We start from the raw sequence: 13,869 nt of genomic DNA, 5'->3' as shown, positions 1-13,869 counted from the left end.
TCTCTCTCTCTCTGGCTTTGAACACACAGAGATTGGCCTGCTTCTGCCTCCCAAGTGCTGGGATTACAAGCATGCACCACCATGCCTGGTTCCCCTTACTTTTTTTTTTCTTAAATCTATTTCATAAAATTCTCAATAGCAGACCTTATTTCTAAAACAAGAAACACTCTAGTTTTAGTTTTTTAAAAGCTCTGGGAAACGAGAAAAAGTCACCTAATGGCTCTGAAGCTCAATTGTAACACCTGCACTCTAGATAATCACAATGCATAGCATCCGAATGAGAACCAGAATGCATTGCATTATTTTTGCTTACAAAACCGTGCTGTCCAAGTCAGTGTTGTGCTGGCTTCCTCTATGCCCCCCTATGCCCTCTACATCACTGATGCCATCTAGTGCAGTAGTTCTTCCTCATCCTGAAGATGCCTAAAGCACAGAGAATATCAAACACTATGACTTCATGCCTTTTCCATTTTCACAAAGCACTAAGGCCATGTTTCTGTAGTCTCATTGTGACAAAAAAAAAAAAAAACCAGCAGAAATATCTTTTCCTTACAATTTTATGCGATAGCTTTGTTCTTACTATACATGTTAGAACCTTTAGTGCAGTTTTCTTTTTTGTTATTTGTTTTTTATTTTTGTGTTGCTTTCTTGTATCTTATTTTATTAATTTCTTTATTTATTCACTTTATATCCTGACCGTAGCCCCCTCCCTCCTCTCCTCCTCGTCCCACCCTCTCTTCCCTGTCACCCTCCTACTCTATTCCTTGGAATAGGGAGCACCCCTAACTAACCACCCCAGCACATCAAGTCTTATCAGGACTGAGTTCATCTTCTTCCCCTGTGGTCTGGTAAGGCAGTTCTGACAGGGGGAAGTGATGGAAAACAGGCAGCAGAGTCCATGTCAGAGACAGCCCCCCTGTTCCCCTTACTAGTGGACCCACGTGAAGCCGAGCTGATCTCCTCCCTCCCCCCGCACCCCCCCTTTCTTTAGAGCTGAGAACTTTCACCTTCTCACTGAAAGGCAACACTTTTTTATTAATTTATTCATATTACATCTCAATTATTATCCCATCCCTTGTATCCTCCCGTTCCTCCCTCCCTCCCACTTTTACCCTATTCCTCTCCCCTATGACTGTGACTGAGGGGGACCTCCTCCCCCTCTATATGATCATAGGGTATCAAGTCTCTTCTTGATAGCCTGCTATCTTTCCTCTGAGTGCCACTGGGCCCCCCCATCAAGGGAACGTGGTCAAATATGGAGCACCAGAGTTGGTATAAAATGTCCTGTCCATTGGCTAGATTTGGGTAGGGGTTTGATGTTTATTGCATGTATTTTCTTTGGTTGGTGCTATAGTTTGAGCAGAACCACTAGGCCCAGATGCAGCTGTCATAATGTTCTCCTTGTAGGTTTCTAGGACCCTCTGGATCCTTCTATTTCCCCATTCTCCCACACTTCTCTCACCTAGGGTGAAAGGCAACACTTAATGGGTCCTCTTTGGCATATTGGATCTGCCAGCTTGCTTCACCACTCTTGTTGTTTGTGCTCAGGTTAGCTGAATGCAGCACTGCAAATCACTATTTGACTAAGGGATTGCGAGTGACTGAGTACTGGTGGTTCTTCTGGGTGGCTAACTGGGCGAAGGGATGCTAATGCATGCCCCAGGCCTCAGGCAAGGAGGCAGCACCACGCTACACAGGGTAGGGCCCTGGTTACGTTTAGGAATGTGTGTACCTACAGTTTAGCACGTGGGATCACAGGTAAGGAGAGCCTTGCAGAGCACTGATTCCAGCTTCCACTGCCCTGGTCTCCCATTGGTTCTTTTTAACCCACTAACCACGTTCTTGCCTCCCACATTCTCTCTGGAGCACTTGGCTTTCCATGTCTCTCCCTCTACTTGTATAGACTATATCGGTGAGGACGAAAAGGACTTTGACACAGTGGCGTCTCACTGATAAAAACTCAAGCAAGAATTAGGTCACCTTAAATTCAGTCACCTATTCTGTCTGGATTCCGTTTATAGCCACTGTCAGTGCAGCGCACAATGAGTAGCATCACCTACAAATATTTTAGTGCTTTCTTGGTCTTCTGGGGAAAGAACAATATATTTTCCTTCCTCCAGAGAGGTGCTTTCCCCAGCCACGTTCAGGCGCAGTCTCTTTGTCATTGAAATGTGGCCTTAGAGAGCAGCCCCCAGGCAATTGGAGCAAAGCCGATTCTGAAACTCTAAATTACTGACACGTTTGGTTAGAGGCAGTTTTATGTGTTTTATACAGTTTGCAGGGAATTCCAGCTTTCAGTCTTTCTAAGTCAGTTTCTTCACACTGTAAAATTCTAGTCTTAGCATGATGGTAATAATTCAATATTGGTCTATCCAGTGCATTAAGCACTTTTTTTTCCCCTCCAAATTTCTTCTTTAGAAAAACAAACTTTTCTCTAAAATTACAAATCATTTAGTTTCTCATATTCTGCCACATCTACCCATATGACCTTGGACAGGTCTTTTCTCCAAGCCCTTGGTTTCTTCATCCGTAAAGGGGGCTAATGCTAGTGCCGACAATAAGATAATTTGAAAAGTAAGTGTTTTAAGAGCTTTGTATGGCTAGACACACAGTTTAGGCTCCACGTGTAAGGTGGTTTCCACCACCGTTTGCTGTGTGTTCTTCAGTAGACACTTGAGATCATCAACTTAAGTGGAAAAGACTGTAACACATCGGCCCCATGAGCTGGGACTGTGGGGAAGCTGCGCAGTGGGACCAGAGTATGTGGAGGAGCAAAGCCGTCTACCACAGGGCAACAGAAGAGAAAAACAGGGAGCCACAACCAGCCCCTTGTAAAAGCATGCCCCTAACACCCAACTTCTGACTAACACCCACCTCTGAAGTCCTGACCACGTTCCCACAGCAAATAGACTAGTCACCAAATTTTTGACACAGCCTTTTAGGGCCACGTAAACCCCCAAATGCCTGTTCTGTTATATTCCCACATAGTTGCCCCCTTGGGATGTTTGTGAAGAGCAAGATCTGCAGTGGGAGAATGCAGGGATCTCTTCCTGTGAGGCACTCTGGCCCTGTCTGCATTGCTCTCCTGCGTAGAATTGCAGGAATATGTTTATTTAATTAGTTTAACTTAATTGGTTTAATAAGTTCATTCTGAAGGGCATTCACTGAGTGAATTTAGAGCTCATAGTACTGTGAAGAAATAAAATATAGTTTCATTGATTCCAGACATGGCTTTGTTCTCTCTCTCTATCTCTCTCTATGTGTGTGTATATGTGTGTGTGTCTGTCTGTGTGTGTCTGTGTGTGTCTGCTGTGTGTCTGTGTGTCTGCATCTGTGTCTGAGTCTGTGTGGATGCCTATGTGTGTGTCTGTGGGAGGGGAATGATGTCCTTATGTGTATCTGTCTATGTCTGTCAGTGTGTCTAAGTATATGTACATCCACACACATATTCATTAGTGTGCAGAGGTCTCATGGCACATGCATGAAGGCCAGAGGACATCCTCAGCTCCTGGTCCTTGACTTCCATCTTTTTCTGAGATACGCCCTCATCACTGCTGCATTCAGCAGGCCAACTGGCCTACAAGGTTCCAGGCACTCTGCTGTCCCAGTCTGCCATCTTTCTGGAGGAGCATACATGCTCTCTCATTGTATAAGTATACAATAAGTATACTCTGTCTTTTATATAAGTTCCGAGGATTCAAACTCAAGTACTCATTCGTTTGTTTGTTTGTTTGTTTGTTTGTTTGAGACAGGGTCTTACTGTGTAGCCTTGGCTGTCCTGGACTCTCTTTGTAAACCAGGCTGTCCTCGAACTCACAACGATCCACCTGCCTCTGCCTCCCGAGTGCTGGGATTAAAGGCGTGAGCCACCACCGCCCGGCCAAGCACTCATTCTTGCACAGCATGAGCCTGGCCCACTGAACCATCTCTCCAGGTCAGATGCTCCTTTTCTGTTTAAAATTACAATAACCATTGCAGTCCTCTGTACGGTCCAGTCTCTAAAGGACTAGTGAGACTTGTTTTACATTTTCCCTGTATGTATTCCAAGTCCATTTGTTTACACAAAGGAAACAGCTCTAGGGCTTTAGATCGCTTGCTCGCTTGCTGGCCCCTGTCAGGCCTCACTGGGTAGTCCAGGATGGCTTTGAACTTGCTGTCTTCTTTCCTCGGCTTCTGGACAGATTTCCTTTCTTATTAAAAAAAGGAAATGATGTACTGTGAGTTATCCAAGAATCCGCTCTGTTTCTGTCTCCTTGCACTGTCTCTCTGGAGTCTTGGTTTTGCCCAGCCTCCATCGCCGTGCTGCATTGTGAGGAAGTGCAGGCCTCTGTTTCTAGCTTTGCCCTTCCTGGTGCTGCAGTCCTTTTGTCTAACTATGGACCATGCTGGACAGCCCTACCAAAATGCCACAGCACCTTCTGATCCGTCTGTGTTGAGATGACAAGCCAAAGGCAAAACTCCGACTTAAAATCATAGGCACCTAAAGTTTCCTCCTTTAACAATACAAAATGTGTGCTGCATTTGATCTCATAAAATCCACTCTTTATGTCATTTTGTTTTTAAGGCGAAGTCTCACTATATAGCTCATGGTGCCTTAGAATTCAAAGCCCAGACTGGCCTTGAAATTGTGGTCCTCCTCTGTTGTCTCCCAAGTCCTAGTATCACAGGCATGCCTACTTCTAGAAGAGAACTTCCAAGTGCGTGTTTTACAGCCCCAAGTTCATCACCACTCTTGTGCCAGTACGGAATTTTAACAATCTCATTCCCAGTTTCTCTGAGCTTTGTCCTTTTTTTTTTCACCTATAGTACAATACAAAATACTTGCTCACAAATGAGAAGGTTAAGTCTCAAGGAGGTTAAGCCATCTTCTGTAGTTTTATTTTTAAGGGGTGGGGGAAGAACATACCTGTAGCTTTCAAGTATCTAACATCATTTTGTGTTACTAGAAAAACATACAAGTTCATACAAAAGTTGAGGATTTTCACTTTGAAAGGAAAATGCAATTGAGAAATCTCATATTAGCCTTACAAATGAAAAGCAGACACTCATATGTACACATACATATGTATTTAACTTATTTATGTACGTGCGTGTAAGTCGGTTTGATTCATCCATTCTTTGGCTGTCCCTGTGTTGGGGAGCTGGGGTCAGCATTGGTAAAGGGGAAAGGTGAGACACTCACAGCTTAGGAGATATCACCCTTCTGATTTTGCCTGCAGGAAGAGTGTCACTGTCATGTAGAAATGGCCATCTCTTACCATTGCCCAAGAAGATAGTGTTAAATGTTTGGAGTTGGTCATTACAATAGATGGCAGTGTTGTGTTCATTTTTATTTTCACATAGTGCGAAGTCAAAACTATGCTCAAATTGGAAAAAAAAAAGATGAGACCATTGGCTAAAACAGGGAAGTCCAATTTAGATCCAATTTAGGGGAAGTCTCATGTGTTTGCTCATTACCCTGCCAGATGAAGGACATCAAGGAGAATGGGGCTCTGAAGGACAGCAAGGCCTCCAACAGGGGGCATGTGGAAGTAATTCTATTATCAGGACTCGATTTAAGTTTTGTTTTGTCTTAAAAATCTGGCAGCTTGATTAAAAAAAAAAAAATCCCATCCTGGTAAATCTCACTGGAATCTATCTTCCCTTTAGTGCGCTCACATTTTTGTTCATCAAAAGTGAAATTCCGAATAACTCGTGCAGTGCGGACACCACACCACTGATGACGGAGCCTGTGAGTATTGTGGGACGATTTGATTTGACACCTAAGATCAGGATGTGTCCCAGTTAGGACATCTGTTGCTGTGAGGACGCACCATGACCATGGCAACTCATAGAGGAAAGCATTCCATTGAGGCTGGGAGACGTTTAGTCCATTATCATCAAGGCAGGAAGCATGGCAGCGTGCAGGCAGACATGGTGCTGGAGAGGTGACCTTTTTTACATCCAGATCGGCAGGGAGCAGAAAAAGATAACAATACTGGGCCTGGCTTGAGTTTCTGAAACCTCAAAGCCCACCCCCAGGGAGACTTTTTCTCCAACAAGGCCACACCTAATAGTGCCACTCTCTGTGTGTCTATAGGGGCCACTTTCATTCAAACCACCACAGGATGTAAGGACAAAACATAACTTTGACCCACATGTGAGAAGGTGGTATTTTCCATCTCCCATGGCTATAAAAAATAGTTCAGCATATTTATCAGAAGTGGGTCAGGTTTCCATGGTGATGCTCCTTCCCAATCATGAGGCTGACTTTTTTAAAAACAGATTTATTCATTCATTCATTCATTCACTATGTATACAGTGCTCTGCCTGCATGTACACCTGCAGGCCTGAAGAGGGCATCAGATCACATTATAAATGGTTGTGAGCCACCATGTGGTTGCTGGGAATTGAACTTGGGACCTTTGTAAGAGCAGACAGTTCTCTTAACCTCTGAGCCATCTCTCCAGCCCTGAGGAAAGAATAGAGTAGCTTTGAAAAAGGAGGGAAGAGGCTGAGGAGGAGACAGAAGGAAGGGATGGTCAGAGGGCCCTAAGGATGCTGAATGAGATGTGTGCCAGTGGGAAACGGACTTGGTGTTCTTCCCATTTCTGGTTTTTATCTTTATCACATTTTGCTTAATGACAATGACAGAAAAGACACAAGGAGGCACTGTTTTGACCATGAAGAATATTAGCTGGTCTGGAATAGCCAATCAGTTTTAAACAGGGCCAACCTTAAAAAGACATAACCCAGATGTCCCGGGTCCCATTGCAAAGCTTGCATAAGGGTGAGTCCACGTTGCCAGGAACCCAGTGCCAGTCCTTCAGTCTCAGACATCCCCTCCATCTGCTAAGGGCCTTGGCCGCTTGCCCTCTCTAAGGCCACACCCACAGCCTCCCTGGCATCATCACCACTGCACCATCATTCTTCCCCTCCCCTTGCCTTTTTCCCTATCAAAACCTTTGTAAACTGAGATGGTTGATAACTTCATTAAAAAGAAAGAGAGGCAAGGGATACTGATTCCTGAGCACCTTTAAGCCCTGTGTGCTTCAAGAAAAAAAAATAATAATTTGGCCCTGTGTCTTGTTCCTCACCTGATCCAAGATCTAGATGCCTCCCAGCTAACCACCCTTTGAATAAAAGAACAAAAGTAAAGAAACAAAAACAAAACTGAAATAAGCACAGCTGGAGAAGAGGCACATGGTAGGCCTACTTACTGTCTCTTCCAGGCAAGGTCAAGGGGTACAAACAACTGAGATTAAAGATGTATGAATATTTGAACAGATGAGGATGCCGGTGCCCCACCCCCACCCCCAGAACAGACTGAGGAAAACCTGACTCAGCGGGGACAGTGAATTCAATTGTATCTCCTTATCTACACCAAGGACACGGTCAGCCGGAGGGAACAAAAGATTACAGTCAATGATAGAAATGTTAAATTTTCTTCAGCTTTGCTCACAGATTTTCCTCCACTTAAAGTAACCTTGAACCATGGCTGGAACTATTTTTCAGTTCAGTAAAATGAAATATTAAAATAGTGTTATTGGGAGAAAAGAGACATTAAAATGCTTATTGATTTTTATGCATTCTACCGTAGAAAGTCTGAGTCTTTCTTGAGTCTAACTTCTTTACAGTTTATTAAAATATAGTAGTGACCCACGAGAGCTAAATTTATCAAATGGCTCCATGTTAATCTGTGGGAAGTGTGAGTTGCAGACTGGAGGGGCTGAGTCAGAACAGCACCTCTGACCTCCCACAGCCTATAGGTGACTCGTGTGTGTGCTGAGGTGTGTTTGAGAGGCGAAGAAAGCCTGGAAGTCTTTGCGTCGCGCTGAAATTGTCTGCTGAAGGTTCCTTGTATACAGATCTTTCTGATGACTTCCACAGGTGATCAATACAACCGAAGACTCCTGTGCAGATTCCTCCTGGGTAGACAGACTTTCTACCAAGTACCACCGCATTGTGTAAGGCGAGGCAGCTTCTCTGTCTACTGTTGTGTTTCATGGTTTCTAAAACAGAGGGTCCAGAGAGATGTGGTGAAACGCATCCAATCCCAGGAATTGGGAAATGACCAGGAAAACACTCACTTCCACCTCCTGGGGGGTAGGGGTTGCTCCTTACACTCTGCTGAGTTTTAGGTATAGAAGATGCCTCAAGGAATACTACAATATCTGACCAGTTAGTCAGGAACAAAAGTGACCTTTTTTTGTAGGACTTCGGTGCAAAAAGTAATGAGGTTGCATAATGACCATGTTGTGAGTATTCACAATCTAGTTAAATAGCGCACTCCATTTCCTCTGATCAGCCCAGGGCTGCCACCCTTCTTTCATGTGTTTTATGACCCCAGGTATCTGCTGCCAAATAAGAGTAGAATATGTTGTGGCATGTAAATCCTCTGCCTCTATCATAAGTACTTCAGAGATGCCTTAACAGCAGCCTGTCTCCCATTAGGATATGGGGGTTCAGTGACTTTTTTTTTTTCCATTTACTTTTAGTTTTTAGTTTTTGGTTTTTTTTCCTGGTGGGCCAAACTCTTTAAAACATGCTGTAGTGTGCATTTTTCCCTTACAGTCATGGCTGTTTGGACTTTGTCTTTGGGCCCAGGACATTAGCGTGGTTACTTGTGCTGTTTTGTACAGGCTAGCCACTCTTATCACTGAGCAGTGGTATAATCCCAATCTAAAGGCAGTAGATAAGTTGTCTTCATGATGGCAAAGAAGCCATGAGATAAATGTTTGACTTAACTAAGTGAATGAGAAAATGAACAGAAATTAATCAAGCTGTGTTGCAAATTTATTTATATAATATATTCATTGGTAAAATGCATTCAGAATGAACTAGTCTCCTAAATTAATTTTTTAAAAAATATTCTCATATACTTTCCCCACAAAGCATGCCACTTATTAGCAGAGTATTTGTGAAGGGAAAGATTTTTTTTGGGGGGGGGGCTGGGGATATAGCTCAAAGGATGTAGGTTAAAGCACTCACCTAGGATGTAAAAGGCCTAAGGGCCCATCCCAAGCTCCACCAAAAAAGACGTTCTCATTTTCTTTGCATAGTTATATGTTTGGGCCATTCCCAAGCCATCGAGTCTTGTCTTCATTCAAATCAGCCATCTGGAGTGTATAGAAAATGTATTGCCAATATATACAGAGAGTTCTAGATTCTATGTCCTTTAAACGACCTTAAATAATATTGACAAGGAATTTGTTTTTTAGGCTTAGAGGAGTTTTTAATTTATTTTGTGGTTTTGTTTTTTAATTAGTTAGCTTGTTTGTTGACAGAACCTTGGCATAGATTCTATGCTTGCTTCAAATTTGCAACCCTCCTCTCTCTGAGGGTTGCACCACCATGCGTTGAAGACAGGGGTCTGGCCTAAAACTGATTTCCTCTTAAGTCATCGTTTGTATGAAGATAGAGGAACTGCCCTAAATGCCCTTCTTCTCCCTCACTCCCAAGTCCCCGGAAATGCCCATTCCTGCTCTATGCATGCAGGGCCCAAGGCTAAGGAGTTAGCAGTATTTGAAATGCAACATTTTTCTCTTCCCTTAAAGGATTTTTTTTTTACCCTAAAATATTCAGGTTCTTAGGTTCAGTTAGCACTTCGTGACAAAGTCACTGGAATTGTTCTAAACAAAAATGTGGTCTTCCATCATCTGCCATGGTTCCATGGTGACCCAGGAGCATGCTTTTGAGGGGGACTTTGAGAAACACAATGTGCACCCATAAATACATCATACACTAGTTAATTTGTATGGCATATGACCCAGTGGTGGCAATAGTCTCAGCTCATCTATAGTGACTATTTGTAGTGATGATTCCTTACTCCCTCTGCATGCCATGTCCTTCTGCCATGACACAGTAGAAGAGCTAGGGCTACACTTGTGTGTTCATGACTCTGCCAGCCACAGGGACCAAGTCAGAGAGGATGGCTTCTGATAAACCACTTACCATTTGCATATCGAAGAAAGCCTTTCTTGGGGGTTCCATTTGTGTGTTGCGAATGTTTCCTTTGGCCGAGGCTGACAGTGGTGTCTTTCTGTTTCTTAAGGGGCTGCAGCCTTGCAGTAATATCTGGAGTACTCTATGGATCTACGTTTGTGCCAATCATTTACATCAAAGACCACAGCAAAAGAAATGACAGCGTCTATGCAGGTGCAAGTCAGTACGGTGAGTGAAGCGGTTCCCTCCTGATTCTCTCTGTTAGTAGAAAAGGAGCTATGGTCAAGTCAGTAGTGCTCGGTGCATTTGTCTTTTCGTTTGTAAGTGATGAACTAGAAGCAGAAGGAATACAACTAGCAATGGACGCCGGCTTGTTTTCATGGGACCTGTAGCATACAAATGGAATCAGCTACAGCCAGGACTCATTTCCGCTGCTGGGATCTCAGCACAGGGCTCCCAGCTTCCCAGTAAGCTTCAGAGATGATGAAGAGTCACTAATGTCCAATAACCTCTGGGAAGATATATATTCTGAGCTTTTCAAAAAAAAAAAAAAAAGCTAAAGTTTAGTACCCCGTGTTCTTAAACCAAGTAAATGTCAAAACATAAGGCTGTTTAGACAGAAGATATTACTTGTGGCCCATCTCAAAGGGTCAGCATAATGCCCCTAGTTTTAAAAATCAGTATTTCAGGAGCAAACTAAACATTCTGGGCAACCATCCCAGGCAAGCAGGAAGGGAGCCGAGCGAGGCTCTACTGTAAAGGGTCTTGTAGCTCCATGTAAGCATGACATACTTAAGGAAGCAAAAAGAATAAAGTGAGGGTCTAGGCTGAGGGATGTGGAAAAGCAGTGTGAGTTGTTAACTAGGTGACACAGAAACTCAAAACACAAAACTCCCAAGACACAGATGAGACAGGAAAGTCCCGAGGTCAAGATGGTTTAGTCTTCACAGGGCGAACTTGAGTTGTTGACTGTTGAACTTGACTGATGATCCTGAGGCTGGTGGCCCCTTTCTGCCTTTCTATACTTAGCTCCATGGGCAGCACTAGAACCTTCTGCTCATCTCCTTTATTTTAAGGTTTTATGTAAATTCTTGTTTTTAGGTTTGTTGGGTTTTTTTCTTTGTGAAAGATAATTAAAGTAAAAATCAAATAAAGAAGAGGAAAAAAAAAAAAAACCAAGACAGAAGAAATAAACAGGGCCAAAAGTGAGTTTACATCTTTGTAGAACTCTTGTAGACTTGTTTGAAATAAGACATGAGTGTGGCTCTCAGAATTCTCATGGCCACAGAGGAAGTCAGTTCAGTCCCAGAAGTCAGTGGAAAACATTTGACCACTCAGGAAGAAAGCTCCTCCTGGTCCCGTCCACATAATGGACAATGTCTTCAACTGTCTCCTTCTATCAATAGACAGTGAGTTTCTAGGTATTGTTCTCACAACTCTGGTTGTGTGATGCAGTCTGACAGAGCATACGTCATTCCAGTTTGTTTTAAAGAAATCCTCAGCGGACATTAATTTGTTTAACTTCACATGTGGATCACGTGCTCTGTTGTAGGGACTTTCACAGATAGTAACTAGTTAACCTTTATTGCAAATGACACTATTGACATTGCTATTCTACAGTTAAAAACAAAAAACAAAACTAAATCGGACAGATATTAGGCAGTTTTCTCAAGTCCTAAGTCAGCGAGGAAGGACTTGTTTTCATGGTCTTGTGCTTTTAAAGCACCGTTATATCTCTTTGTGGGTGGACGGATTTGTTTCATTTCTACGATCTACAATATGATTTTGAGTTTAGAAGAAGAGATACGCAGTTCAAGTTTTCACCCATGAACAACACCACTCATCCTTGTCAAAACTGCAGATGAGGGAAGTGTTCACTCTGCAGGAGATTTCCTAGCCAAGCTCCTGCAGTGTGCCCATCTGTGTGGCACAGCGCCATCTGCTCAAGCTGTCTGTGATATTAGGGTTTCCCAAGACAAGCCACCAGCGTGTGTCATTACCCGTCCCTGCCTTGCAGCTAGTTTGTTGTAAACAGTGAGACAAAGCTGTCTTTTGGATAACTCACTTTGGGCCCTGTTTATTTCTTCTATCTTGTGTAGCTGTCATCTGCAACACAAGTCAGATCTCTGGGTGGATTGGCAAGCCATGCCCTTGGCCACATACAAGTGCTCATTTTTACCCACATGCTCCCTTCCAGTCTACAGCAAGAGTTGCTACAGTTGCTACAGTCCATAGGAAATCTGGGCTGAATGCCTATTCCTTCTTTAAAGGCAACTTGACATCATAGACAGACAATATTTACTGTTTCTTCCTGAGATTTCCAGGAAAACCAGCCTGATAGATCTCACCGTAGCTAACTTAACATTTCTAGATTTTAAATCGGTTTATTACAGTTGTATACAAACAGCACATGAAGAATAAGGACAATTAAGTATAATTAATGGTTTTGCGCACTTAAGCTAAGTTTCTGTGAGTTTTGTTTATTCGGTTCAGAGATTAAAGTCTATTGAGGTGGCTAAAATGATGTTTGCATTCCCGTTCTCTGTGTTTGTAGATTTAGACTATGTTTTTGCACACTCCAGTGGCATCTTTCTGACAAGTACAGTGTACTTTGTGGCCTATTGTGCATCCATGAAGAACAGGCCGAGGCTGTATCCAGAGGCGGTCTTGCCAGGTAAGAGAGAATATTAACTACACAGCGTCTTAGTGCCCTGTAGAAGTGACAGGTTCCCCTGAATGGACTTGAGTAATCATTAGAGATGGAGAAGGGGAGAAGGAAAAAGGGAGAAGGGAGAGTGGGGGGGGGGGAGAGAGGAAAGGAGAGGGAAGAGAGAAAGAGAGGGAAAGAGGGGCAAGGAGGAGGCAAAGGAGGAGAGGGGAGAGTTCTCTTAAATCATTTGGCTCAGTTCACCATAAAATATGAAGTACTGAAAAAAAAAACCCATGAAACTATACACAAAATCTTGATCATTAATACAGAACCTAAAACTGTCAAAAAATGAATGTTCATATTTTCCATGTTAAAAGCTCTTCTGTTGGGGTCATGAGTCTTTACTGGTTTTTTATGCCATTCTAAGATTTATATTACTAGTCAGTGCCTCATGCCTCTAGTTACAGTAAAAAAAAAAAAAACAGAACAAAAAACAAACAAACAAGAAAAAAAAAGCCAACAGATAAGAGTCTGCAGCCACTTAGAAAAAAAGTTTATCCAAAAAGGTAAAAAGAAAAAAAAAAATGCCTGGAGAATGAAGTATATTTGGGGTCAAAATCCTTTAGTTATTTACAATTAAAATAATAATTTTTTTCTCATTGACGAGTTCAGCATAATTCAATATGGAAACGTATGCCCAGAAGTAAATGTTTTTTGCATAAAATAAAGCATAAGCGACCGGAATGTCCGGTTGATAGACAACAGTCTTTATTGAGCACCCGGGTAAAGCGCTGTGGATCACTTAGCTGGTGTTTTCACTTAAAGGCTGGGGCTCTGTCTTCCCCCAGCTCTAGCACCATTCCCAACCTCACTCCTCAGGCTGTCTCAGATCCAGAACTTGCTAGGCCCCTCTTGCTTACCCCGTCCCTACCCCAGCTGCTCATTAGTAACAATAAAGGGGATGACCCATCACCATGCTCGCAGCGCCCTAGAGCAGAAAAAAACACTCGGTTTCTTAAGTGGCCTCAGAGCATAACTCAAAAATCCGGAGGTGACAACACTGTTCATAAGAATGCTTTTGTCTGAGCTGGGCGTGGTGGCGCACGCCTTTAATCCTAGCACTCGGGAGGCAGAGGCAGGCTGATTGCTGTGAGTTCAAGGCCAGCCTGGTCTACAAAGCGAGCCCAGGATGACCAAGATAACGTAGAGAAACCCTGTCTTGAAAAACAAAACAAACAAACAAAAACAAAAAGAGAATGCTTTACTCCATGTGCTTTCACGGGTCCATGATGAGG

General features: G+C 43.1%; 1 protein-coding gene across 6 annotated transcripts in view; it reads left to right on the top strand.

The window, feature by feature from the left end:
- Window positions 1–13,869, top strand: part of TMEM144 (transmembrane protein 144) — a 47,737-nt gene that overhangs the window by 24,533 nt on the left and 9,335 nt on the right. For all 6 annotated transcript variants that reach the window (XM_084769056.1, XM_084769057.1, XM_084769055.1 and 3 more), the window contains 4 exons: window positions 5,650–5,731; window positions 7,870–7,946; window positions 10,034–10,152; window positions 12,479–12,598. In XM_084769056.1, the coding sequence (XP_084625182.1) occupies window positions 5,650–5,731; window positions 7,870–7,946; window positions 10,034–10,152; window positions 12,479–12,598 (398 nt within the window). The remainder of the gene's footprint in view (window positions 1–5,649; window positions 5,732–7,869; window positions 7,947–10,033; window positions 10,153–12,478; window positions 12,599–13,869) is intronic.

The sequence above is a fragment of the Acomys minous genome (genome assembly GCF_964271855.1).
Source record: "Acomys minous genome assembly, chromosome: 19".
Taxonomy (NCBI): Eukaryota; Metazoa; Chordata; class Mammalia; order Rodentia; family Muridae; genus Acomys; species Acomys minous.
The sequence above is the reverse complement of the archived record's forward strand: the minus strand, read 5'-3'. Positions and strand labels throughout refer to the sequence as shown.